Source organism: Cnephaeus nilssonii (assembly GCF_951640355.1).
Source record: "Cnephaeus nilssonii genome assembly, chromosome: 9".
Classification (NCBI taxonomy): Eukaryota; Metazoa; Chordata; class Mammalia; order Chiroptera; family Vespertilionidae; genus Cnephaeus; species Cnephaeus nilssonii.
In genome coordinates this window covers 82602863-82629583 of record NC_137080.1, presented here as the reverse complement: position 1 = coordinate 82629583, position 26721 = coordinate 82602863, and the positions used below count along the sequence as shown (strand labels likewise).

Here is a 26721-nt window from a genome sequence, read left to right as displayed (position 1 = left end):
AAAGTCAGCCTGCCAGTCACATGTAGCACCCTAGCCTGTGCCCCTCCCCAAGGCTCCCAGCCCTCGGTGTGTGCCTATCACAGCCCAGTCCACTCTCCCCACCCTTGGCCTCTTGGATTTGGGCTCTGAGGTTGTCTGTTGTCTATTGCTGGGCTGGTGGAAGGTGGAGACAGACCCTTTGGCTCAAGCCCATCCCATGAAAGTTGGGATGGGCAGGGTGCCCGGAGGCACACCAGCATCCTTGAGTTACACCAGTGGAAACAAGAGGCATGTACCCTGTGCTGGAGAACGTGTAAAACTGACACCGGTTACCAGATGTTCCTGGCTTTTATGAGCTTTACAAGGCCTTCTGTTAAGTAACACTTTGAAAAAGTAAGGCTTGCCTGCCCTGAGTGGAAAGTTTTTGTTTTTGGGTTTTTAAAAAATCTTTTGGGTGAACTCTGCAGCACCTGTTTTTACAGCGGAGCTCTGGCCTGCCAGGGCCCACTACTGGTGAGTGACAGGCAGGAGAGAGGTATGTGGCAGGCAACCTGGTCCTGATTTAAAAGGCCAGAGACCAGAGGCCCAGGCTCATGGCTGTAGAAACACACAGACAGGGACCCAGATGTGCCCCCCTCTCTTTAATGCAATCAATATGCTCCTGAAATGTTGGGTACAAATCATATATTTTTGCAGCACAAAATAGGATATTCCTTTTTTTATGTAATGAATTGTGTGTTTTTTTAAACAAGTGATGACCATCTCACCCATCTTAGTGTGAAATAGGTTGATTAAAATAGCATCCATCTTTGTCACATGCTGGGGTGCGCAGCAGCACAAACGAAGTGGCCATTTATCCTATTTGGTGCCTTAAAGATGTCGTGCAAGATGGCGACGAGAGGCATGTATGCACAGGCATGAGGGGTTCAATGCAGAACACAGTGAATCTATTCAGGTGAAGGGCAGGAGAACCAAGATCTTAAATAACTGGACAAGGAAGGAAGGAGCTGCTGGGAAAGGGGGCGGGGAGCAGAGAAAAACTCCCTTTAGTAGGGTTGAGTGCTTTGCAACTGAGAAGATGTTTATGTGGGGTGAGTGGAGCCATGAAAGCTGGAAATGACCTGGTTGGGTACCTTCCTGCCCAAATTACTGCCACCCACAGAGAACCAACTGGAAGCACCACCTGAAGGAGCCACGAGTGTATAGAAATTCACACAGGACCCTTCCCCTTATCCAACATAGCTCTGGGAGGAGGAGGAGGATACTCTGAGGCTGCCGCACTGTCCTGCCAGTGTGTTTTGAGCAGAACTCAGTTATGACCCAGCAACCGACTTTGACAATCTTTAAAATTATAGCACCACATCCATCATCTATGGGTTAGAGTCTTCGAACTTCCGATGCGAGATTCTTTCATTGCCTATGTGGACCTTTGTCTTTGTCTGTCCCCAGGGTCCATTGTCAAAATCTAGGCCTTCATAGGACCAGGGCTTTCAATGAACTCCATCACTGGGTGGAGAGAGCAGGCAGAGATTAGCATGAGAGGAGGCACATTAGGGAGTGTGGGTTTCTTGCAGGGGGAGTGTTGAAGACAGGGAGGTGGGGCATAAGACAAAAAAGAGAAAAAAGTGCACACTCTATAGAACACCAGCATGTATGGCCTCCCATGTATATAGAAAGTGTATATATGTTCACATCTATATATATAAAAGGCTAAGTGACCATCCGACCGCTGGTACATATGATGCACACTGACCATCAGGGGGCAGACGCTCAATGCAGGAGCTGCTGAGCTGTGGTGACTTGGCAGCGGTGGTTCTCAGGTGACGCAACCTGGAACCAGAGAGGAGGGAGCCCGATTCCTCATGCGACTACACGATTCCACCTTCAGCCAAGGGTGCACGAATTCGTGCACCTGGCCACTAGTAGAGATACAGAAATGAATCACTAACATGGTGACTAGCAGATTAGTGGATTTCAGATTAGTTTTAGTTTCCTTGTTTTCCTAGAGTTTGAATGTTTTGCACTATTTATTATTCTTAAATCAGAAAACAATAAGGCTATTTTCAATGTAAAAATAAAAAATAGCAGCAATATGACAAAGGCAACTCCTGCAGTTCAGAGCACAGGGTGTTCCTCTCCTCTTCTCTCCTTGTGGAACCCCGACTGCGCACAGGCCATATGGCCTCCAGGAGAAATGGGAAGAAGCTTTGGGACTTGGGTCAGTCACCCATAAGTTGGGTCTGTGATCTCTCTTGGAACCCAGTTGCTGATGTCAGCAGATCATCTGTGTCATCCCTGATGAGAGCTGGGCGTGCAGAGGCCCCTGTGGTCAGAAACAAGGCTCAGCCTCAGCTATTGCACCCACATTCCTCTCTCCAACACTACCACCACCAAGAATCATCAGACAAAGTCAAGTTTATTAACTCGCTGCAGCAGGGGAGAACACTCCCCAGAGAGCCATGGGCATCTCAGGAGGGAGGGAGGAGGACAGGCAACAAGGCAGCTCCTCTGGATTTCTTGCCAACACGTTGTGGGGACTGTAACCGGGTCTCTCGGCGATCTCTGAGGCAGGAGGGAAGAAGCAGAGCTGGGGACGTCATCAGCAAGCCCATCCCTGAAAGGAAGGAGGGTTCTTCGTCGCTTTACAGCATGGTTTGGTCTTTGGAGAAACATTAGTTTGTGTTGGCTTTGTCACGGGGCCTTGTGTGCGTCTTTTCGGGATGTCTCTGTCTGTTGGTGAGCAGGGCTGGTTTCCATGTTTCACTCCTTGGGGCCCAGGGTGAGCTGCCCATCCTAGGAAGCGGTACTTGGAGTTCATGGAGTCTGTTCTGTCCATAGGCCTGGCTCCGACGGGTGAGGATGGAACGTATGGTACTCTAGACCCTGCCAGGACTGCCTCCTTTGTCATGTTGTCCAGGCTTTGGAAGTTTGAGGGCTCGTGGAGGAAACTGCTCATCGAGTCCCATGGTTTAGTCCCAAACCTCTGACATTGAGGCTTTTAGAGACGGGTGTTTAGCAAGCAGCCCAGATCCCCCCTGGCCTCCTGAAAGGCCCTCCCTCGGGGACACTGGACAATGCTGGACTGCAGAGCTTCAGGTCCAGTTTGAGGAATCTGCCTCCATTGCTCCCACTGCACTTCCTTCTCTCTGCACCTCTGTTTTCTCATCTGTGGAGAGGGCAGATGTACCAACGGCTCCAAGGAAGGCTGGATGGCTGTGAGTGGAACCCACATGTATTCTCTGAGAACTTTTAACTCGAAGGGAAGAACATGCAGATGTGTGTCAATCAATGTTTTCACGTGGGCTGAAATCTTATTCCGCGGCCAGAAACAAACAGTGGCCTCGCTGACGATGGTGCCCACCTGCCCGAAGTCCCTGGGTACCTTGGGGAGTCACGACTGCGGCTGCCTCCTGCTTCTCTTCCCTTGTCTTGTTCACCCCGCATGGCCCCTCTTCAGGCAGACCCTCGAGCCGTGGCTGCTGTCCCTGTCTTAGACACGCCTCTTCTCCCCAACCCTCTTCTCCAGGCAGGAAGGTGCCAATGGGCTTGAGGGGGAGATCTGGGGCATGGTCCTCTGACTCAGGCCATGAGGCTACCCCTTGCTGCCCAACGTGGCAGGCCCGGCCTCCGTCCTGGTGGCTGGCCTGGACTCACTCTGTCTGGGGAGATCAGGACTGGCCTGGTAGTCTGCTCATGGGACCTCACCCTGACCGCGTCTGCGTCTGTGTGCATGGAAAACAACAGTCGCCACGTTAACAGCAAAAGCAACAACCGCACACACCAAGCGGAGACCTCCGCTTCACTCACAGGCGGTGGTAGGCAGACTCGGAGGAGACGCATTTTCCTGTGATGTTAGAATAAGATGAGCAGCGGTCCCCTTGGGCCGAGCTCCAGCACACACCTGGGGAGCGCCTCCACCCTGCAGATGAAGCCCCGGGTGGGTTTTATTGGGTGATTTCAGCACTGCCAAATATTTGTAGTGTAAAGAAATCATAAAACGCGCTGGTGGTCCAGGGTCTGGATGGGGTCCCCTCTGCACATACCTGAGACGACTCTGTGATTTGGTGACAGGCCTGTTTGATCCCCTCACCTAGAAATCACTCAGGATCTGCCAGAGAAATACATTGAATGTCGATGGCCCCGAATCCATTTCTCCTGCCGGCCTCTTTCCCCGCCTTATCTGGGGAGAGCAAGAATGTCGCTGGCCCCAGGCGCGATATGTATTTCATTACCACAGCTCGGATTTTCTCTACTGCCCTGGAAGCCTGGACCCGCTTCCTCTCCACCTCCCACCCCGCTCCGGAATAACATCGCTCCCTGCTGATGATTATCCTCGACGTTCGGGTCGTCTGCAGCATGCACAGCGCAAGGCTGGGCAGTTTGCTTTAATTAAGCTTCAAAGGGAAGCCGGAGCCTCGGTCTTATCTCCAGTTTGCTCCTTAATTCCTTTTGCACGGTCGGTCCTGCTGTCGGTGGGAGGTACAGCGTGGTCTCAGGTGGCCGGTCCCTCCTGCTCTGAGCCAGCCTTGCCCAACTTCTCTGAACTTCCTCCGGGGCCTCCTCTCCACTGTCCCCATCTCCACAGGGAGCTGATTGCCAATGACCTTTTAAAAAAAAACCCCTTGGGTGTTTCCACTGCTACAAACTCAGGAGGAAGGGAAAGGGGGTGCTAGCAGGAAGAAGGGGACGTTGTGGCCGGCTGCCGGCTGCTGCTGCTGCTGACCCCACCCCCTGAGAGCTCCCAGCAGTAGCCCTGTTCTCAGCAGACCCCCTGGACAGCCGCCTCGCCCTAACTGAGGACGGCCTGCTGAATGGGCCCCTCGTACTTTAGTAGAATTTTCCTTCTCAAACTAACACAGGGGCCACAGAGGCAGCTTTTTGTCCCAGGTAATCACCGGATGGAATTTTTTTTTTTTTTTTTTTTTTTTTTTTTTTTTTTTAACATCCAGCCACCAGCTTCTGTGGGCCTCAGAAAGAACATTTGTAACCATGCATTCTTTATGTGGTCTTCGATTAATAAACAGGAACCAACCTTTCTAGACGGACGGGGAAACAGTTTTTTTCTGTTTGCTGCTCCTGTGTGGAGGGTCCATGAATGGGGGCTTTGAGAGCTCGCCCTTTCATGGCCAGATATCAAAGTGCTGCTCACACATGCGATCGCCCGCCTCAAGGTGCAGCTCTGAGCCGCCGCCCGTGTGGCCGCCCACAGCGGTTCCACGCTGGCCGCCTCGGCGGGCCGCAGGGCCGGCCCTGTCATGGCCCAGTTTTCCTCCCTGGGATGAACGCCGACCCACCAGGAAGAAGGGGGAGACCACCAGCGTCCATTCTCCGCCGAGTCCTAAAATAACTCTATTTGTATTGACTCGTACGTGCTCCCTTTGGTGGCATTCCTTCCCCAGTCACATCCCTCTGTTTGGGAAGAGAAAGTTCTTGTTTTAAAGGCTTCCTGGCTTAAAATTCCTCTCTTCCTGTTCTTTGTTTTTTTTTCTCTCTCTTTTTTCTTCCTCTCCGCTCCTCTTCTTCCCTTCTCTATAGCCCCTTCTCTCTTGTCCTTGGACAATGTGCCCTGACTTTACGGGTTGGGGTTCTCCCGGAGTCTCCCCTGTGCTGGGACTTCGGGGAAGGGAAGCAGGCAGTCTCAGGCCAAGAACAATGACCACAGTCAGATCTCTGCAGAGAGAGGGTGTGTGAGGGCCGGGACTTGGTCTCTACACCCTGAAGTCTGAGATTGGGAGGATGAAGGCTTTGCGAGTTACAATCCGGAGGATAAAGGGGCCACTGCCCAGGCCCAGGAAGCCTTGCGCTGAGCACGTTGGGTGCTCTTCTGTCCCGGGGAAGACATCTCACCCTGAGCTTTCCATTTGAGTTATGGTGGGCGAAACGCTGGGAGCTGGCTTCAGAGTGTCTGAAACTGGAAGCCGTGAACTGGAGATGGGCCTGAGGGAGTGAGGAAGAGGCAGAAATGAGCCCATCCTGGCCTCTCCTCCACCCTTCTTTCCTGTGCTGGGCCTGCCCTCTCACGCCACATGCACCAGTTCGGAAGAGGGAGGACTGGGTCGCCTTGGGTGAAACCTCGATAGGGTCAGGGCGCCATTTTCTCTGGCACAGTCTTGGAGAGCTTCCCAGGAAAGGGCTTTGCAGAGGTGACAGGACACCCAGCATCGTTACAGCAGGGTGAGTGGTGAGGGAGGGGCGCGTGGTGAGGGAGGGGGTCGAAGGTGCAGTGTGTCCCAGGTTAGGCAGCGCAGGAACTCCTGCCATGTAGCTTTGGAATTGGAATCTGAGGAGGGGGAACCGTGGGGTCTCCTTCCCCTCATGTGTCGGCGCAGAGGGAGTCTGGATTTGATCTGCGTGGGGAAGAGATGCCGAGCGGCAAGATGGAAAGCTTTGGGACAGTGGAAGGGAGACCAGTCCTCAGATCTCTCAGGCCCCCTCTCCCCACCGTGAACCTCAGAAGGCCCCTGTGAGACAAGCCAGGAGGGGTCCACTGTGCTCACGTTGCAGACGCACACATTGAGGTTCCCCGCTGCTAAGTGACTACACTGAGGTCACTCGGAGCATTGGTGGCTCCCGAGCGGAGCTTCCCTCGCTGTCCCATCGGGCGCGCTCGCTCATGGAGAAGAAGGAGCATGCGTTGGCTTGCAGATGCTTGCTGTGATTCTTAGCAGCCCTGATGGTTGTCCAGAGGAGACCGTCTGCCTGGTTCTTGCCTAATTCCTACCCCTCTGGAGGGACAGTGCTGGGGGAAATGAGGAGGAAATGGTGGGCGTTAATGCCCCATTGACAGCGCTGCTGCTGTACCTGGCAGCGGCACGGAGAGCCTCTGCCAAGGGCACTCTGTTCTTCAGCGCGCCCGTGCTGGCAGGGCTCTGCGGGACTTGCCTGGCATCTCCAAATACCATGGCCTGTCCTTGGCTTGGCCCTGACAGTGCTCCTATACCCCAGACCCCTAATCCCAGGAGGCTGGGAGACCACTCCTCTCTTCCCCTGGTTTGAAGGGAAAAAAATTGGCCAATGGACACATGTCCAGGCTGGAGGAGTGTTTGGAGGCTTACAGAACAAGGGCCCAGATCCCAGGTCCTTGTCCCATGGACCACCAAAGTGAGGCCTCTGGGAGCCAGTGGGTGAGAGTTGATGAATGAGTAAAAGAAGTTAGAGCAGGTCAAGAAGGTGGGCAGTGGAGGGTAGAGTTGTAATGAAAAGATTCCTCACAGCCCAGGGCCGGATCTGTACTGTTCTGGGCTTTGGTTGCCCTGATGCTGGCACTGCTGGTGGCAAACTGAGGGATGTGGCTTTGTATGGGGGGCCTTCGTGTGGGCTTTGGGTATCCCTTTATTATCCCAGCTGAAGCACCGCTGAGCAAAGACTTGAGCTCTTCCCACTGGGGCAGTCATAGGTTCTGGAAGACGAGGCTCTGTCCTTCTGACTTGAAGTAAGGGGAGGTGCTGGTTAAGTGTCGGCCTGCCAGGGTCCTGTTCTGGTCGCTGTACAGAATTCAAGAGAGGAGCTGAGGTATCTTGCCCCATTGGCCACAGGGATATCAGTCCCTCAAAATATTCCTCCACAAAGAGGGCTTTGAGGTTAAGTGAGCTTGGAAATCCCTCTCTCTCATGGATGCCTGCCATGCCCTTTATCAAGTTAAGGTCCTGAAAAGTCTGCAGTGAGGAAACGATTTAACTTTGTTCAGCTCAGAATATGCCAGCATTCCTTGATCATGGAACTAAATTTTCATGGAACTCCATTTACAATGAGGGGGAAATATAAAATAAAACACAGTCAAAAAAATAAAGTAAAATACAGGTGATAAAGTAAATGCAGCTAAGAAAGACACAAATATAAGTTGCTTCCCAAAGTATAAGATACTAGAGGCCTGGTGCATGAAATCATGCACAGGTGGGGTCTGGCTGGCCCCAGCCCCAATCAGGGTGGGGGGGTGGCAATCGGAGGCTGGGCCGGCAGGGGGAGGGGCCAAGGGTGGTTGGTTGGCCCTGCCCCCTTGTCAAATTCCTGGTCAAACTCCCGGTCGAGGGGACAATTTGCATATTAGCCTTTTATTATATAGGATTGAAATAGGAGATTTTTACACACACACACACACACACACACACACACACACACACACACACATCAAGGTAACTAACTGTCCCTGAGGGGAGGGCAGGCTGCATGGGATTGGAGGCCAGCAGGAGAGGGGGAAGAGGAAATGGTGGGCTGGGAAGGGCAGTAAGGCAGGAAGGAGGGGGCCAAGGGCCCTTTGGGTCCTGCCCCCAGGCTCAGGCCCACTTTCCCTCGCTGGCTCTTCCAGTGTGTGGGGGCAGTGCAGTAGGGCCCTGACAGAATTCTCGGGAGAGGCCGGCATGGGGCTGGGTGTCCTGTGCAGAGCCAGCCAGTGAAGGGTCAGCTGTTCTCTTCTCCGGGAACGCTTCCTTTCCTGGGAGGCCGGGCAGTCAGTTAGCCCCTCATGGAGGCGGGAGGGTGGAGGAAACGTGGCTCTGGGTGCTTTTTGTCACCTGAGGACTATCTTGTGCTCACATCCCTGCGGCCTCTGGACTGGCCAGGGCGTGTGGCCCTGGTCGGGGATGTGCCCAAGGAGGATGTGACACATGCGTGCACAGCCAGCAGCCAGGCAGCACCTGTTGAGGACGCAGCTGTGCCAGGGCGAGGGGCATTCTTGGCCGCTGGCTCACGCCGCCCCAGCAGCTGCCTGGGCATTTTCCCACATTCCACGTGTGAGCTGCTGCCGGGAAGCCCTGAGTGAGGAGAGCCTCCCGGGGCAGTGGGGCTCTGAGCCGCACCATGACAGTGACCCGCACCCAGGCCGCACTGGGCTCCAGTGAGCGGATTCAATACCCGGTTTGGGCCGCCAGTCTGAGAGGCAGAAGCAAATTCTATGGCCAAGGGCTCAGAGTCAACTTTGTCTTAAGTTATTAAGATGTGTGGCATGTTACAAATGGGAGGTGCGGGGAGCAGAGGCCAAGGGGGAGCAGGGGCGAGAGAACGAGAGAAAACATGAGACGGGAAAGGTCCGTCTCCAACCATCTGGCTCCTCTGCGGGTGAGACCATGAGGAGGGAGAGGTTTGGGCTGCACGAAGAAGGAGGAAAGCAGAGTAGAAGACGAGTTAGCTAAAAAGTAAAGAAAAGCAAGCCAAGCAATCACCGAGAGCAGTGGTTCTCAACCTTCCTAATGCCGCGACCCTTTAACACAGTTCCTCATGTTGTGGTGAGCCCCAACCATAAAATTATTTTCGTTGCTACTTCATAACTGTAATTTTGCTACTGTTATGAATCGTAATGTAAATATCTGTGTTTTCCGATGGTGTTAGGCTCTACAGCAGCGGTTCTCACAGGTTGAGAACCGCTAGCAGGGTCGCCTAAGACCATTAGAAAACACAGTAAGAGGCAGCAATTCAAAAAAATTGATTTTTTTTTCCCCAGAAGGAGAAGAAAACTGACGGTGTGAGCTGAGGGGAGGGAGGCAGGTAGGCCAGGGAGGAAGGGCGTGGAGAGGAGGAAGATCACCTCCTCCGCTGGGCTGCAAGAGCCCAGAGAATGTTTCTTGCCTTCACCTCAGAGTAGCAGGCGGTGTCTGTGAGTGTTTGCTTCAAGTTGGGATTTTCTTCCCAAGTCAGGCTTTCTCGTGCTCACAATCCCTGAGGTTCCGGTTCTTCCCAGGGGCCTCGGTAGAGGGAGGTGAAGTGGGGCGGGGGCAGAGGGACCGCGACTTCAGGGCACGGGTGCCTCATTTTTATCTGTGCCTGTGCACCTCGCTCCGTGTCCAGTCATCATTGTCTGCATCTGAAAGACAAGAATGAAGATATTGGCCCCCAACTCACGAGGACAGTAGACATTCTAGGCTCTATTTCTGCAAGGCCTGCATCTTCTTGGTCCTGCGCTGGTGTGTTAATACACCCTAACGATGGGACTATCGAGAGTCCTTGCCATTTGGATAGCACTGACGGTTTGTAACATGCTTCCACCTAAGCTCCCAACAGCCCCGCGTGAGGCCAGGCTCCATAGACGTTCAGTGGTCCCCTTTCAACACTCCATTTCCAACTCCGGATCTTTTGAAGGATGTCACTGATCCAAGCCCTTCCCTCCAAACCCTTGGGCTAATTGTACTAGTAAACACCCACCTCCCTGGCAAGTGCTGGTCAGTCGGTCAGTCCTGGTACTCGGACAATTTTCAAGTGAAATGATAGTGAATCCACTTGGTTTGACTGTTTCAGGTTAGTTGTCACCCACAATAAAAAATGAACCGATAATTCTACCTCCCTACCTGGTCCGCTTCACTGGACCACTCAGGGGATGTTCTAGGCCCTAGGGTCTAGGGTCCCAGAGCTTGTCAGGACGTTGCAGATCTGAGCAGTGGAGCTCCTCTCTTCTCTATTCCTCTTCTCCTTCTCCCTCCTGTTCTCTGAATAGCCCACATATAAAGAGCAACAAAATCATGCAAGAGAGCTTAATTTTGAAAGGACAAGAACTGCATAAATAGAGATTTTTTTTTCTGTACTTTTAGACAATATTAATGTCCTGCTTAAATAAAGCTTAATATATATAACTATATAATATAAATACATGATAATATTAATGTATGTTTATATATTATATAATATGTTATAATAAATACATAAATATGTAATATAAATCTATAATTATATAAACATAGATTAAGTGGTATAAATATAGTTTCCTTACCTCCTATTTGGGGACAGTATGGAGGGAGAGTCGGGGGGTCTTAGGGGTTTTCATGCCCAGTCACTCAGCAGGGAGGTGCTTTTCAGGCCATCCCAGAGGCGGGGGTGGGGGGGGGGGCACTGTAAGCTGCACCCTGCATCACAGCGCATTGCATTGCCTCACGGCCACATCTTGAGAAAACTTCACAGAGGTCAGGAAATTCCCAGCACACGCTCTCATTTCTCCCTCTGCTGACCGTGCCGCGAGAGCACAGGTGGGGTCAGGCTGAGCACATTTGTGAAAAGGAAAAATCAAAGCACTTCTGCCCCTTTGCAGGCCCGTGGCAGGCGGGGTCCGCACAGGCCTGGCTGGGGCTGCAGAGTGGGCCTCAAGCCCGGTGCCTGGGGCACTGATCTGCTGCTTCATTCTAGACTTTTATTTTGTAAAAGTTGCCCGCCCCCCCCCCCCCCTTGCTTTGTTTCCCCTTGGGGAGTAGCATCTTTCCTCCTGGGCAAAGCAAGATGCCCCGACCTCTGCCTCCAATGGATAGGGCCACGTTTAGGGTTGGGGTTGCTCACTGAAGCTTTGTATATAACTGAGCCTGGCACGAAGGGTCATCCTTAGGAGGAATGGCATGAAACGAAGAAAAGGGAAAGCATGGACCCAACGTAGAAAAGATACCCTGAGGAGAGACACAGTGGCGTGGCTGGGAGGTCTAATCTCCGAGGAATTCTCAGCAGAAAGGAAGGACTGGGTATTAACAGTGCCAGATGGGGCAATTAGGGAACCTACTAGGGCCCTGCCATCTCCTAGGATGATGAGCTCCTAAGTGCAGGGGTCAGGGAGGGAGGTGGTGGTGGCAACAGGTGACAACAACGCAAGAGGCATCAGCTGTGAAGGGCCAGGGCCTGCTGCCCGGGCCGCAGGGATGGCTGGTGGATCCAGTCCCCTCACTGGATGTGCACCAGGCATCCAGGGCTGGGCGCTATCACTTGGTCCACGTGACCATGGAGGGTCCTGGAGGATCCTGGGCCCTTTCCTCCGCCCTGCCACTGCCGCAGGGAACACCCTGGTCTAGAACAGCTGCTTGTTGCCTTGGGCAACGGGCCATCATCCCTCCCTCCTCTCCAGGTGGTACCCCACTGCTTTCTCACTTGGGCTGGGGTGACAGGTTAGTGAGGGAGCTTCTTCCCTAAGATGCTGTCCCAGATGAGCTGGTGAGTGCACACCTGTGTGCCCGCCTGCCACACCCCAGAGGTCCTGGAGCCTCGGGGTGTGAAGAGGGCCAAGTGAGCCCTGGGTGGCCGGGCGCAGCCTGTTCCCGCCTTGCGTTCTGGTCCTGTCCTGCCGCCTGTGGACTGACCTCGGAGGAGCTGGCAGCATGGGGCTCCAGTTGTTCCCCCAGCCCCGCCAGACTGTCTACCCTCCCCGCATTCCTGGTGGCGGCCCGGCTCCCAGTGACCCCAGGTTCTAATATCCTTGGGTTTGCTCAGACTACCCAGCTGGCTCTGCTCTGGGCTTCCCGGCCTTGTTAAAGCCAAAACGCCGACTTTACAACCTGCTCTTTCCATCCAGTGCATCAGGCAGCCCTGTTTTTACAAGCGAGATGGCCCCTTTGGTGCACTCTCTCCAGAGGGGGAGGGGCAGGGCGCATGGGCTTCAGCAGGTCTGGTCTGTGCTGTGCTGTGTTATTTTTTTTAACGATCCTCTTTAAAAAGTGAAGTTCAAAGGTGAGTGACCGTCCAGGAGGAAGAATTAAATGGGTTGATTTGGAAACGGTTCAACCCTGGAGGCATAGCTAAGGAACATAATCTATTTTGAATTTTCCTTCATGAGCCCGAGTTGGTTATGGTGTGGGAATAGCTTTTTCATTCTTTCTCTCCCTCTCTCCATACGATACTACAGAAAGACTCATGCCACGGAAGATACAGGCTGTATAAACATCTCTTCAAAAAAATCACATAAAGATATTATATGTAGTCACCTATGTCTCCTTTCAAATGGGCGTGTTCGGAGAGACGCATAGAGATATCCTTCACACCCTATATGTGAAAAACAGCCAACTTAGAAATTGGCAGAGCAGCCCTGCCTAAGTGAGTGGAAAAGCCTGGCTCGGGGCTTAACAAACAATCCCATAAAGCCCGCGCTTGGTTTTATTGAACGCTGATGCATGCAAGACCCAGGGTGGCCAACTCGAGCGAGGGCAGGAGCCAGCCTTCACGGGCAGGGTCATAAAGGGTGGCAGGAAAGTTTCTTTTTGCTGAAATGCAATCTGTTCCTAGAAAAAAAACACACACAAATGCTTCCTATAGCGGTTGGCTGGACTTCACTCTTGTGTTTTCTTCTGCTGTAATATCATTTTAGCTCCTTTAATGTGCAAGATGTTACTTTTCCATTTGGTCTTCTCACCTCCAACCTCACCCCCTCCTGTTCAGCCTCCGCACTGCTGGCTGCCAGGGTAATCTTTTAAAATTGCAAATCAAATCTATCACTCTCCTACTTAAGTCCCCTCCTTGGCTCCCCATAGCCTGCCAAAGTTCAAATTCCTTCGTTTCCCAGACAAGCTTCTCAGCTGTCTGTCCTTGTTATCTTTTAAGCCATTTCATGCAAGTCTCCCAGACCTGTGCACCCCACCCTCCAGCCATTTCAAACTGCCTTTCTGCCAAGCCTCATGCATTTATTTGCACATGTAATTCCCTCCACCTGGAGGGCCCTGGGGATACAAGTGGGAGAGTGACAGCATCGGCTGCGCAGTGCAAGGGGGACCGAAAGCTGATGTGGTGGGGTGGGGGTGGCACTTTCAGCTAGGTGTCCAGAAACAGTCCCTTGAGAAGGTGACTTGGAGCAAAGGTTGAAGGATGTGAGGGGTGAGCCATGCAGATATCCAAGGGAGCAGCATTCCAGGTAGAGAGAAAAGGATGTGCAAAGGCCCTGGGGTGGGAATGTGCCCAGTACCTTCAAGGAATAATTGAGCAGAGTGAAGAGGAAGCGATGGAGCAGCTATAACTCTGGCTCAGGACCATCGGCTTTTGAACTGGAACAACTCCCACCTTTTTTCTGTGGCCAGTGGTGCTAATGAGAATATGTGATCCTGAGGAGCCAAAGGCTTGCTGTGCAATGCTTGAAGGGTTAAAATCATCTTGCTTGCTTGCCCTAGCTGATTTGGCTCAGTGGATAGAGTGTCAGCCTGTGGACTGAAGGGTCCCAGGTTCGATTCCGGCCAAGGGCACATGCCTGGGGTTGCCAGCTCGATCCCCAGTAGGGGGCATGCAGAAGGCAGCCAATCAATGATTCTCTCTCATCATTGATGTTTCTATCTCTCTCTCCCCTCTCCCTTCCTCTCTGAAATCATTAAAAATATATTTTTTAAAAAGTCACCTTGCTTGTGAAAGCACAATAGGTCTAAAAGTGGATCTAAGGGTGTCAGGCTCTGGACCGCACTTTCTTCCAACCTATGTCCACACAGTATCAACAAAGCCATTTTAGAGGCTTTCACCCTGGTGACCAGAAAAGGACACATCTTGGGATGTTTAGGTCCAGGACTGAGTAAGTGACCCTCATCCTTAGGGCTCCTTGGGGTGCTCAACCATCATCCGACATAATGTTCTCAACAGCAATTTATTTTATTAGTTCTTTCCTCTTCCTATTTTACGAAAGTCCCAGAAACGTCATATATAGACCTCTTTCAAGTGTTTGGATAAACTTGTGAATTCAGTTGTCATACCTCGCCCCAACCATTTTATTATTGTGGTAAATTATACACAGCATAACATTTATCATCCTAACCATTTTTAAGTGTACAGTTCTGTGGCATTAACTATCTTATCACTCTCATCATCTCTAGAAGTCCTCAATCTCCCTACTGGAACTCTGCACCCATTTAACAGTAACTCTCCATCCGCCCCGCTCCCTCTCCCCCCCCCCCCCCCGCCCCCCGTCGCCCCCCTCAGCCACTGGCAACCATTGTGCTCCTTTCTCCCTCTATGAGTTTGACTACCCAGGGACCTCACACAAGAGGGATCATACAATCTTTTGTGTATTGGCTTTTGTGACGGGCTTATTTTATTTAGCATAATGTCTTCACGGTTCATCCATGTAGCATGTATGAAAATTTCCTTTTTAAGAATGAAAGGTAGTCCATTGTATATGTCACATTTTGTTTATCCATTCATTCATGCATGGACACTGGGGCTGCGTCCACCTTTTGGCTCTTGCGAAGGATGCTGCTATGAACATGGACGTACGGTACCCGCTTCCACTTCCTTTTCTCCCCTTCTTCAAAGGTGCTCTATGGGCAGGAGCACTTCCGGGCTGTTTGAGTCAGTCCCTGTGGCTGCCCTTCTCCCTTCCCAGCTACTTTGCTCTATTAACTCACTTGATGATGAATACTCCTCATTAGCTCAACCCCCAGCCACTCGGAAATTAGAGGCTGGATAATTCACATAGAAATAAAGGGGCCATGACTTTTCCTGTGTCGCTCCTTGGGAAGTCACTAATGCTGCAAGAAATAGAGACCAAGGACTTCCCCAGGGCTGGGCCTTCTGACCCCAGAGGGTGGCCCCTCAGAGGCTGCGGACTATAGTGGATTGACAGCATTCTTCCTGGGAGAGTCAGAGGGCATGTACTGGGCATCACTTTGGAGGACCTGGTCCGTTGGCTGTAGCAGAGCCTGGATGAAGCCAAGGCCATGGTTTCAGTGACCCCTGGGCCAGCCCATCCTACTCAGTGGCTATAGACTGCACCGCTACTCTCAGGCACCTGGGTCAATAGCACTTGAACTTGAACCAAAAAAGAATGCAAATTGCAGAAGAGGTTTATATTTAAAAAGTTCACACACTTTCAAAATAGAGGAGGTCCAGGTATGAGAGGGAATGGGTCAACATGGATGAGCACTGATGGGGAAGTCAGCCACCAACACTGGGATGTGAGTCTTGTCAGCCATAGGCTTTGTTTAAACTCTAAACTCTGAGAGCCTCAGTTTCTCCATTTGCAAATGGGTTGAGGGTCATTGTCGAGTAACCCTAGCTGGTATTCATATAATCACCTGGGTGCTTTTAAAATGCAGGAAGCCTGGGCACCATCCCTGGAGATCCTAATGTAATTGTTTGGGGGGGCATCAATAATATTTACAAAGCTCCCCAGGTGATTTGAAATGCAGATCACAGGCCTTAAGTGTAGCAGACCGTCTACAGATGTTAGCCTCCTTCCATGCCTGCAAAACTCCCATAAAGCACATTCCCTCCTTCACAGGGACTGGCCTCTGACATCAGCTGCCTCGATTCACACCCCAGGTCTGTGATGGTGAGCAGGGTTCTTAATATAGCAGAGCTTCAGTTTTCCCAACAGTGAAGTGGGACTCAGAACAGAACCTACTTCATAGTTTTCCACGCAGATTAGAAGAGATCATTTAACACGTAGCATGGAGAGAGTGAGCACTCAGTAAATGTTGGCTCTTATTGTGGGAATGGTCAGTGTCAAGTCGGGAATCCCCTTGTCTCCAGGACAGCCAGCCCTTCTCAGCCCTCCAGAGAAACCCACCCTCCTCTCCCATGCTGGGGCTGCCCTCCTGCTGAGCCACGTTCCTGAGAGATGCCTGGTGAGAACTTGGGATCAGATTGAGTCAGAGGTATTTGTAGACTTGACTCATCAGGTCTTAAAACCAGAAGATTGCCCTGTGGTTCTCATGACGTTCCTGGAAAATAAAAGAAGCGAATATTATTGGGCTGAGTTCATCAGACACTCAACCCTCCCTTTTGTGTGCCCGGCATCCTGAAAGGAGCAGGCAGCAACCCAGCCAAGTCTGAACCATCAAAGGCAGGGGCCCGGCCGCCGTGCTGAGAGACGTTGCTTCTCCCGCAGACAGGTCTGGTCCTCTTCCCACAGACCTCTGCCTCTCTGCTTCCCCCAGGCTACCCAGTTTCTCCTCCCTCCAGGCTCCTGGGAAAATGTTCCCGAGGGCTGCCTCTGGTGAGGTGTGTCAGAGCTGAGCTATGCTGGAGGGCTGGGTGTGGGCTGGGAAGGGCCACCCAGACTCCAGAGAACCAGAAAGGGAAAGTTCCCCTTCTGCAGCCAGAATTTCTGGGATCTTGCACTGAAACAGCAGCCAGCTAGGGTACCCATTTTTCTTTGCCTCCTTTTCCTCACCCTGCCCATAGTAAGTCTTAATGTTTCCACGTCCCATCTTTCTGTAGAATCTACTGCTCTGCATCCCCAGAGCTACAACTCTAGCAGAAGCCACTGTCATTCTGTAATTTCTCACCTGCACCTGGAACCTCCTTACTGGTCTCCCTGCTCCTGTTCTGTCTACCCGCTGCTCAGTGCTGCCAGGTGAATTTTTCAAAAAAACAGAACTAATCATGTCACACACACACCTGTATGCTTAAAACTTTTCCAAAGCTTTCCATTGCTTAGGATAATGACGAAACTCCTTAACAAGTTCAACAAGGCCGCGTGTATCAGGATTTGGTTTGGCTATAACAGAAAACCCAATTTAATGGGGATTTAGACAGATAAGATTTTATTTTCTCACATGAAGAACCTGCAGTTGAATGAGCTAGGATTGGCAGAGCAATTCCTCAAGGTTATCAGGGACTCGGTTTTCTGCTCTATCGTGCCTAGCATGTGGTTTTCACCTCATGGTCCAAGAGGGCTGCTTGAGCACCAGCCACTGCAACCAACTCCCAGGCACAGGAAGGAGGAATTGCACACAGCACTTCTACTTGCATCCTTCTGCCCCAAATTTAACGACATGGCTACAGCTAGCGGGAAGAGAGGCGGGGAAATGTAATCTTTATTCTAGGTGTGATGGTCCAGCTGAAAAGGAGGTGTAGGAGGAGAATGGATAACAACTGACAGTGTATGTTATCTGCTACATCTCCAAACCCCTGTTCACCTCCTGAGCTTCATCTCACCTCATGCTTCCTTTACCTTGCTCTCTATACTCCCATCACTTGGCTTTCTCTGTAAGGCCCACATATTTGCAATATTCCTTCCTGCCACCGGCCCTTGCTCACACTTCAATATCCCTCCCCCCCTTCCTGCTTAAAGACTCATTCTTCAGGATTCTGCTCAATCAACATTTCCTCATGGAATCTTCCTTCATTAGGTCAACCCCCTATTTCAGATGTTTATAGCATGTAGATTGTGTCACTGTTGCAATTACATATTTGAGCAATTATTTGATGATTTTATACCCCCACACTCCCCGCCATGAGGTTTAAATCTGGTTTTGCTCATGATGGAGTATTCTGCTGGACATACTGTAGGTGCTCAAGGAATATTTGTTGCACAAATTAATGAATAAATTTAGCCATTATCTAATAGCTAGACCTCAGCCAATGATTTCCCGAACAAGTGGTGGAAGGTGGCCAGGAGGGCTGGGACATGCAGTGAGTAGGGGAGCATTCTGAAGGATTCATTCAGATCATGTGGGCTCTTGGATGTGGAGAGGAAACATTGAACAGGAACTCAGGAGACCTGTTTTCTTGTCTCAGCTCAGCCCCCAGTTGTTGGACCACTGCCTGGAGACAGTGAGAAGACAGTGAGAAATGGTCAGATGCTGGATATATTTGAAGGCAGAGCCTATAATCATTGCTGGCAGATGGGGGTAGGGTTAGGGAAAGAGGGGAAAGAGAGGGGTCAAGGATTAGTCCTGGAGGCTTGGATGAACAAATGGAAGGTTATTTACCAAGAAGGTGAAGACAAGGAGAGGTAGAGATTTTAGGGAGATGATCATAAGGGCATATTTTCAAATGAATGGCAAGTTCCCATAGCCCTCTGGTCTTACACTTCAACTCTTCCACAGGTTCCCCCAGAGAAAGCCAAAGCCCCAGGTTGGTGCCAAGTGGGTGTACAAAAGGTAAAATAGTTGCCAGCCAAGAAATGATTCGGCCTTATTCAGCAATCCCATTGAACAGAAACTGGTCAGAAGACCATGCCCTGCAGGCTTGGTAGGAAGTGGTCACATTCTACTAAAGATCAGTGACGGGGGAAGGCATATCTGTGCGTGGTCGCTGCAGAAATCTTTGAAAATTCAGAAAAGTATAATCTCATCACATGCCTAACATCTTCGTGTGTTTTCTCTCAATCGTTATTTTGCAGTTTTCTACAGGCAGTTGAAGGCATCCACATAACATGATTTGGCAGTTTCCTTGTCTCACTAAGCAGTGAAGCACATGTTTGTAAATTGCTTTCCGGAGAGGATGTACTGACCTACTCGACCACAAACAATATCTTAGAAAGAACACCTCTTCCCTGCCTAGCTGGCCAGCAGCGAGCATCGGCATGAGGATACTCTGAAAATTTTACAAGTGAAAAATAGCAACTCATTATTCATAATTATTACAATTCATAATCATTATTATTTTAATTTGCAATTCTTTCATTTCTAGAATGAACACTTCTCAAGTGCTTATTAGTTATATATTTTTAACAAATACTTCAATATATTTTCTTATATATATTTCAATTCATAATTTATTATTTTGATTTGCAATTAAATATATATTTACCATATATTTAACATCTATGATATGTAAATATATATTTAGTATGTATATGATATATATTTACATATATATTATTTACAAACTGACTTTTGTGAAGATATTTGCAGGATAGTAACAGGAACAGAATCACTGACATCTAGTTGAACTTCATCTTCCCCATCTCAAGAAGTAGCATCCCCTGCAAGTGGTTGGTTGTGTGTGAGTGAGATGGGGATGGCGGTGGGGAGAAGAAAGAGTGCCAGGGCTGGGAAGCTTGTTCTCAGCTTTTCACACGCCAGCCTCTAATACACCCGAGAAAGACTGAGGCTCCACGCTTTCCGAGCAAGCCACTGCTAACTACTAGCTGGTGGCCATCTGCTGGGCAGCTTTTTTGGATTTCTGCCCCAGTCTGATCTGCCAGATGGCAACCTGAATGCTCCTTTAGGGTAGGGACGCTGTCTGGTCCGGCTGTGTTTACCAAGCCTGCTATAGCATCTAGCACATAGTAGGCCCTCAGTACCTATGTGTTCTGTAACCGAATGATAGATGACAAGGAGAGAAGAGACTGTTCTCAGCTGTGTCATGAAACAGCGAGTCCCTTTCTCTCACTGGCCTCCATCTCCACGTCTTACGTAATTAATCCAGTCACGGCAAAGATTCCTTCTAACTCTGCAATTCTGTGAAAACACCTCTAAGTAATTAATCCAGTCATGACAAAGACTTCTTCTAACTCTGAAGTTCTGTGAAAACACCAAAGCCATCTTTGCTTTCGTTTCCTCTTCTATGAGACAGGATGAAAAAAATCAACTTCCCATCAGGTTGCCAGATAAAATATGGGACACCCAGTTAAATTAGAACGTCAGATAAACAAAGAATAAGTTTTTTTTAGTACAAGTGTGTCCCAAATATTGCATAGACTCCATAAATAATCGAAGCACCGGATGATTAAACGACATGCAGCTGGATCAGTTTATTGCATTTGGAGTTGTGTTTCTGGCCCGATGATGATTATATGGCATTCATTCAACAAGTATTTATTGAGCATCTACTCTATGCCAGACACAATTTCGGCCCTGGTGACACAGCAGAGAATGAAATAAGCAGTGTCTCTCATTTCATAGGGCTTGCATTCTAGTTAACAAAAAAAATACATAAAATGGCAGGTGCTCATAATTCTCAGGAGACTAATAAAGCAGGATAAGGGTCAGAGACCAGGTGAGGGGGCGAAGGAAGGAACTAAGGAGTCTGATTAATCGACCCTCTGCACCTGAGAGCCCCCATCCTCCACAAAGAGCAGTGTCAGTAACAGCAAGATCCTGACATTATTTTGTAGCAATCACTGAAGCTGCATAAAAATGACATCACTGATTCAAAAGTTTATGTCCCAAATCAGGGATAAAATGATCAGTTGTGGATGGAAGAGACCTATAAATCATTTAGCCCAGATTTTTGCAGCCACCAGGTTTCCTGACAGCCAGGTGAAAGTTCTGGAAGGTGAGGTACTTGCTCAAAAGATGCTTCAGTTTTTAAATTCTATTTGCCATTCAGGTTGGGGTGAGTCCTGACAACTTGAGTTTTTTTTTTTTTTTTGAAGTTTTAGCTGAAACAACAGTGAAGGGCTTTTCTCTTTAAGAATCTTCACACACACACACACACACACACACACACACACACACACCCCTCAAGCCAGTGTCCATGGTTCAAGGCTTGGCTGGAGGCTATTAAGCTAATGGCAGGTGAGGTCACGTCTCTATTATCCTGGCAGCTGAGTGGTCATCGGCATCAACACTATTACTATTTTCATGATCATATTAGGTTTCCAGGTTGCTCCTCTACACCTGGTTACTCTAATGTCTACAATCATAAATCCTAGGCTTTATTTGCCAAGCTTGTCTCTTTGGCTTACACCTTGGCTACCCCAGGTATGGTCCCCACCGGCAGCATCCTCATCACCTGGGAGCTGGCTGGAAACGCAGGGTCTCAGGCCCCAGCCCCTCCCTGCTGAATCACAACCTGCCCTTTAACAATGTCCCCGGGGAATGGCATGCACAGTCAAGTTTGCGAAATGCTGCCCTAGAACATTCCGTGTGCTGGCCTCTATTTCATGTTACACACGAGACTTCTATTTGGTTTCACATAAAGGGCTCTTGTCTGCTGCAAGAGCTGGATGTGTGAAGCTCATTAACATCTTTCTCAAGTAAAAGCAGGTCCAACAGTTTGGAGAGTTTCTCCTTTACCCTTTTCAGCTCACAGGAGTTATGTGCTTAGAAATGTGTGTGATTCTTGGTTTACAACATAAGGTCATCACAGAACCCGAGGGGGTTATGTTTTGGTGGAGGAGAGGCAGCTCTATGAAAGCCAACAGTAGGAAGTACCCGTGACATTTCTCCCAGAGAGGTTTGCAGGCACGTGGGTGGCTTCTCCTCAAAGGTTGTCCCTCAAGGAACCATTGCCTCCCTGGTCCCATCAGACATAATTCCCCACCATGCCAACTGGGCATCGAACATCTGGGGCCTGCGAGGATGTTGTTGGGAGCTGAAGTCAGGACGGGTGAGGAAACAAGCTCTCACCAGATGATTAGGGCTCCTCTGAGTCTCTGCCAGACGCAGACGAAAGAACAGCTCACCCATGACGAGTGTTAAGAGCACACGTGTTCCCATGCAACGGGGGATGTGTTGACTCATTGACTCTCATCATAGCATCTCCCCAGCATCATACACCGAGGCAACCAAGGGTTCTTCCCCTGAAAGGCATGGGATCCCTGAAGGGCAGGGCATGCAGGTGGGCACCCAAGCAGACAATGCAGAACGGAAAGCAGAGGCCTCCGAGCCGTGGCTCTGGTGAAACGCAGAAGAGCTTCTAGGGTGAGCACGGACCATGTGCCCAGAGCAGCAAGCAGGGCGGCTGAGACAGCTGGGTTAGGTCATTGGCATTGATGTGGGTCCTTTGATCTGAGGTGGGCAAGCCCAGTCACAAAGAGCTGTCTCCCACTTTCTACCTGGAGGCAGGGGATTAGGAGAGAAGGGGCAAAGGCAGGTTTGTCAAGTGCTTCCAGGTCTCAAGTGCTGCCCACTGTGAACTTAGATCAAGGCTTCAAGTTGAAGACCTTCCATGGCAGGTTGATCGGTTCTGGGAGGGTCCCCCGGGGTCACTGGGCCCAGCCTTCCTGTACAGATGGGGAATGAAATCACGTCTCTCAGAGCGAGAATCGGCACTAAGGTCTTCTGGCTCCTGGCCCCAAACCCTTTCAACTCCCCCCTTCGAGAGCTTGGCTTTGCTGGGCAGGAAGGGGCTGTCTGGCTAACCCACTTCTGCTTCTGGGAAGAGTGGGAGGGCCTTCCTCCCACTGTCTGCACCTACTGTCCTTGGCAAGATGGCCTCCAAACAGGTTGCAGCTCCCGCCCCTGCCTGGGACTCCTCGCTGTCTGCGCAGGAGTGCCGCCTCTCCTGACCCCAGGGAAGAGCCTCCCCCGCTGAGGTGCCACTGGACCCCGCCGTTCTCCCTGCCTCTGAATTCCAGTGCTGGGCCACAGCTGCCCACGTTGTGCGTTAACTGGTCATGTACCCCTCCCTTCTGTGCTAGATTGCATGTCTGGGGGTAGGGCAGGCTCTCGCACCTTCTTCCTCAGTCCCTAGCGTGGAGCTGGGCTTACAGCGGACCATAATGCCTGAGTGACCCTTTCTCGTTTCTTCCTTGGCAGATTCAGAGCCCAGTACCTTGGACTCCCAGTCTTCGACCTTGTTCCTTTCCTCCGAGGAGCCCGGCCCCTCCACCACCGCCCTGCCTTCCCCCTCCTCCTCCTGCGAGCCCCAGGCGTTTTCTCCCTCCGTGCTGCCCCCGCTGCTGCCCCCTCAGTTCCCCACCGCCCCTGCGCCCCTTGGCTCTGGTGCCCCCAGGCGCACCGGCCTCTACTCTGTAGTGGCCTCCTCTCCAGAGGCTGCCCCGCGCCTCCTTGACTGGCTGCCCGGCTGCCCCTCGGCCACTCCTCCTGGTGGCCGCGGGGAGGAGCGGGAGTGGCCGGCGCCTGTCCAGGGCCCCGAGAGGGGCCGCGCCCAGCGCCCGGGAGCATCAGCCAGGGAGGAGGGCGCAGAGGATCCGGGGACCGCCCTGCCTCCCGCTGCCCCGCCCGTCACCGCTGCCCCTGCCAGCTTGGAAGCCAATGTTGGGGACATCCTGGTGGAGTTGCGGACCATGAACGGCCACCTGGGCGTCATAGCGAAGGCCCTCACCAAACTGGCCTCATCCCTGGGGCCCCAGCCCCAGCCCCAGCCCCTGCCTGATGGGGTGGATGACAACTAATGCAGCGGGCACCCGGCTGTGCATCTGAACCACGCTCAGTAATGGGGTCCTGGAGGGCACCCGGCATCCGCCTGTCCATCACCCGGCATCCTGTCCGTCACCCACGAGCCCAGCAAACCCAGCAGAAGCCGGGATTACTCTGATCAACCTACTTAGGGGAATGGACCTCCACGCGCCTTTCCATCTGAAATGATGTCACTCCTCACACCTCTCCCATGCGAGGCTTTCTCAGCTCTCACGCTGCCTTGCCCCTCGCCCCTGGACTCTCCAGGCCCCTCAAATGTCCTTCTCTTGTTCTGGAAAAGACCTTGAACTCCTGGCAGGAAGAGCGCCCTCAGTCGGGGGTGGGAGCGTGGGAAAGATGCTTAGAGAACCAGCCTGTCACAGCCCACGCCTGTGACTTCTGGGAAGTGTGGAGGGAGGGCAGGTGCACAGCGAGTAACAGAAGCAGCAGTTCACGGCAGCCCCAGCCTTCCTCTCATGAGTTGCTGATGGTGTATCCGATCTCTGGTAACGTTTACATGTTTCTTTAAAAAAAAAAAGTTTGGGGAAAATTTATTTTTTTCTCATTATAACCGCATTTCAAGACGTTTGGAAAATAGAGAAGTGAAAAAACTGATGTATCTGGAGAAGGGTGGGGTATTTAAGTCGTTCTTATGAACAAGAAAATATTTTGTGTAATAAAGTTTTTCTATGTACTGCCTGGCAGTGGCCGCTCTCTGCCACATCTCTTCCTTCCCAGGGCCCGCTCTTCCTGTTCTTAGTTTCTTGTCCAGCTCTCTTTCTCTTTCAGTCTCGGTCCAGCTTTTCCCATGCTTGTGAAGAAGAAGCTTCGAAAGGTTCTCATGATTCTTCTCTAAAACTCCCTAGCCCTCATTGATTTGGCTCAGTGGATAGAGCGTCGGCCTGCGGACTGAAGGGTCCCAGGTTCGATTCCAGTCAAGGGCATGTACCTATTCTAGCCACCCACTTCTAGCTGATCGATGTTTCTCTCTGATCAATGTTTCTAACTCTCTATCCCTCTCCCTTCTTCTCTGTAAAAATCAATAAAATATATTCAAAAAAATAAAAATAAAACTCCCTGATATCCCCAATTTGGTAAACCCACCCCTTTTCTCTGGATGGAAGCTGAAACCCAGCCACGAGTGACTGGCATATGGAGGAAGCCGGCATCCCTGGCCTTGGTTCACTAGATACCTCCCTCCCCAACAGTGACAACCAGAAAATGTCTCCAGATCCTGCCACTGTGGCCAGGCTGAGACCGGGATGGGATTTCAGAAATCTGGAATAACCTGTAGCTTCCAGGATCTGACTTCCCACAACAAGCCAGGGTCCTCTCACCTTCCTATTTGAATTAGAATTTTAATAAAGTCTAATCATTTGTCCAAACTAGCATACTGCTCTTTTTCCAGAAACAAATCTGGGGTCAGAAACCACATGGCACTGAGTACAATCCCATCCCTGAGCATTGATAGGCTCCCAGCTGGGGTGCCGAGGCGAGCTGTTTGGTTTCTGGCGTAGGAACCACCTGGAGAGCTTGTTGAAATGCAGATTCTGCCTCAGCGGCTCTGCGGTGGGACCTGAGACTCAGCATTTCCACTCAGCTCCAAGGGGATGCTGATGCTACTGGCCCGAGACATGCTGAGTAGCAAGTGAGTAGAGAGGGGTTATCTCCTGTGGGATTCCTGCTGCTTCCAGTTGCCACTATCCCCAGGAATGCCACTTGTCTCTGCACCCCACGGTGGCCTAGATGGCTCAACCTCTCACCAAAACTTTCCTGGCAGCTCTGACTGCAGCTCCTTGGGGGAGGTGTTATTTTGTTTTTTTAAGCCAGGGTGCATTAGGTCTAGCCACCCACTTCTAACGAAGCTTCAACAAACCTTAATTGAGTGTCTATACTGCTGGTGACGCTGGGGACACAAGGATGAATAGAATAATGCTTCTTTCTGCCCAGAGCAGAGAGGGGTGATCAGGTTCCAGTGTAGCCACAATTTGAAGGGGTTGGGGACAAGTAGCAGAGGGTGGTGGAAATGGCAGTCCCATCGAGGCCAGGGTTCCTGGGGTTTGGCTTTGGGAGAGCTACTTAACCCCTCTCTTCGTCTGTGCCTCAGTCTCTTCGTCTGTGTCCAGTGGGCATGGCAGCCCCTGCTCTGCCAGGGTCTATCAGAACCAGACATGGAGGTGATGTCTTCCCAATGCCCTTCTATGGTTCATGGGTATTGCTACTTCCCCTCTCCTGGTGCTGGGTCAGGAGGCCCCGAGGGAGTGAGAGTCACACACTCAGGTCTGAGCTGCCCTTCTGTCTCTGAGGGACAAAACATTCCCCCTTCTTTTTTTTTCAGGAAGAGAATCCATGGCCCACAGTCACTGGCCTTCATTCTGCTTTTTAGCTGAAGAAACAGCTACACTGGCAACAGGGAGCATCAGCAGCAGGTTCCCACTCCTGGCTCACTCACACAGCCTTTTGTTCTCATTTCAATGGACTTCTTTTGTATTAGATTGAAAATAAAAATGCCGAGATTAAGTCTTTCAGGAACAAGAGGGGCTGACATATAAATCCCACATTCAGAACCTGTGACTGAATCCTCCTATGGTCAGTATCCCATTGTGTGTGTTTATGTGAGATTCGGACTGAGAAGATCAGAGGAGGGAGCTGATATAATGCTCATTCCATCCAGGAGAGCAGAGCGAGGTCCGAGCTCCTGTCCTGGGTGAGTAGGGCCTTAGACACTGGAGCTGGGCTGGGTTTTTGGAGATGGGGCTGAAGGGGAGGGTAGGAGCAGGACTGGCCTTCACCTTGCAGAAGGTACAGCCAGGGGAAACCTGCCAGTGCCCAGGAGCTTGGAGGGGAATGGAATTGAGTTAAAAAAAAAATAATAAAAAATTGAAGGGGCTTGATAGAAAAAAAGGAACATTAGTTTTGTAGATTTTAGATTGAAACTTCCCCCTGAATGATGCTAAACTGTCCTGATCAGTGTTTTTCCCAAAGCTTAGGGAGTTGTTAGAGTTGGCACAGCATAAGACAAGCACACAATGGTCCAAAGTGGCAAGCTGAACGTCGGCGTAAGTCCAATGGCAGAGAATGGCACACCTAAACCAAGGGAGAATTTACCAGCAGTTACAGCAGCTCATCTTTGTGAGGTAGTGAGGGGCCTGTTTCTGAAGGCATTCAAGCAGAGACCAGACAGGGAGCTACTGATGCTGCAGCAGAAGGGATTCCGCACTGGATGGAGCAGTGATTTAAGGACCCTTTCCCTCTCACTTTGAGGTAATCCTTGGCT

At 50.9% G+C, this 26721-nt stretch overlaps 1 protein-coding gene across 4 annotated transcripts in view; it reads left to right on the top strand.

The window, feature by feature from the left end:
• Positions 1–25794, top strand: part of RUNX2 (RUNX family transcription factor 2) — a gene marked incomplete at its 5' end in the record, with an annotated part of 330125 nt that extends 304331 nt beyond the window's left edge. For 2 of the 4 annotated variants that reach the window (XM_079780439.1, XM_079780437.1), the window contains one exon: positions 22842–24070. In XM_079780439.1, coding sequence (XP_079636565.1) covers positions 22842–23440 — 599 coding nt within the window. In that variant the 3' untranslated portion in view covers positions 23441–24070. Of the gene's footprint in view, positions 1–22841; positions 24073–25782 lie in introns of those variants that run through there. The other 2 variants (XR_013813975.1, XM_079780442.1) reach the window with 2 other exon arrangements.
• Between the last annotated feature and the right edge of the window lie 927 nt (positions 25795–26721).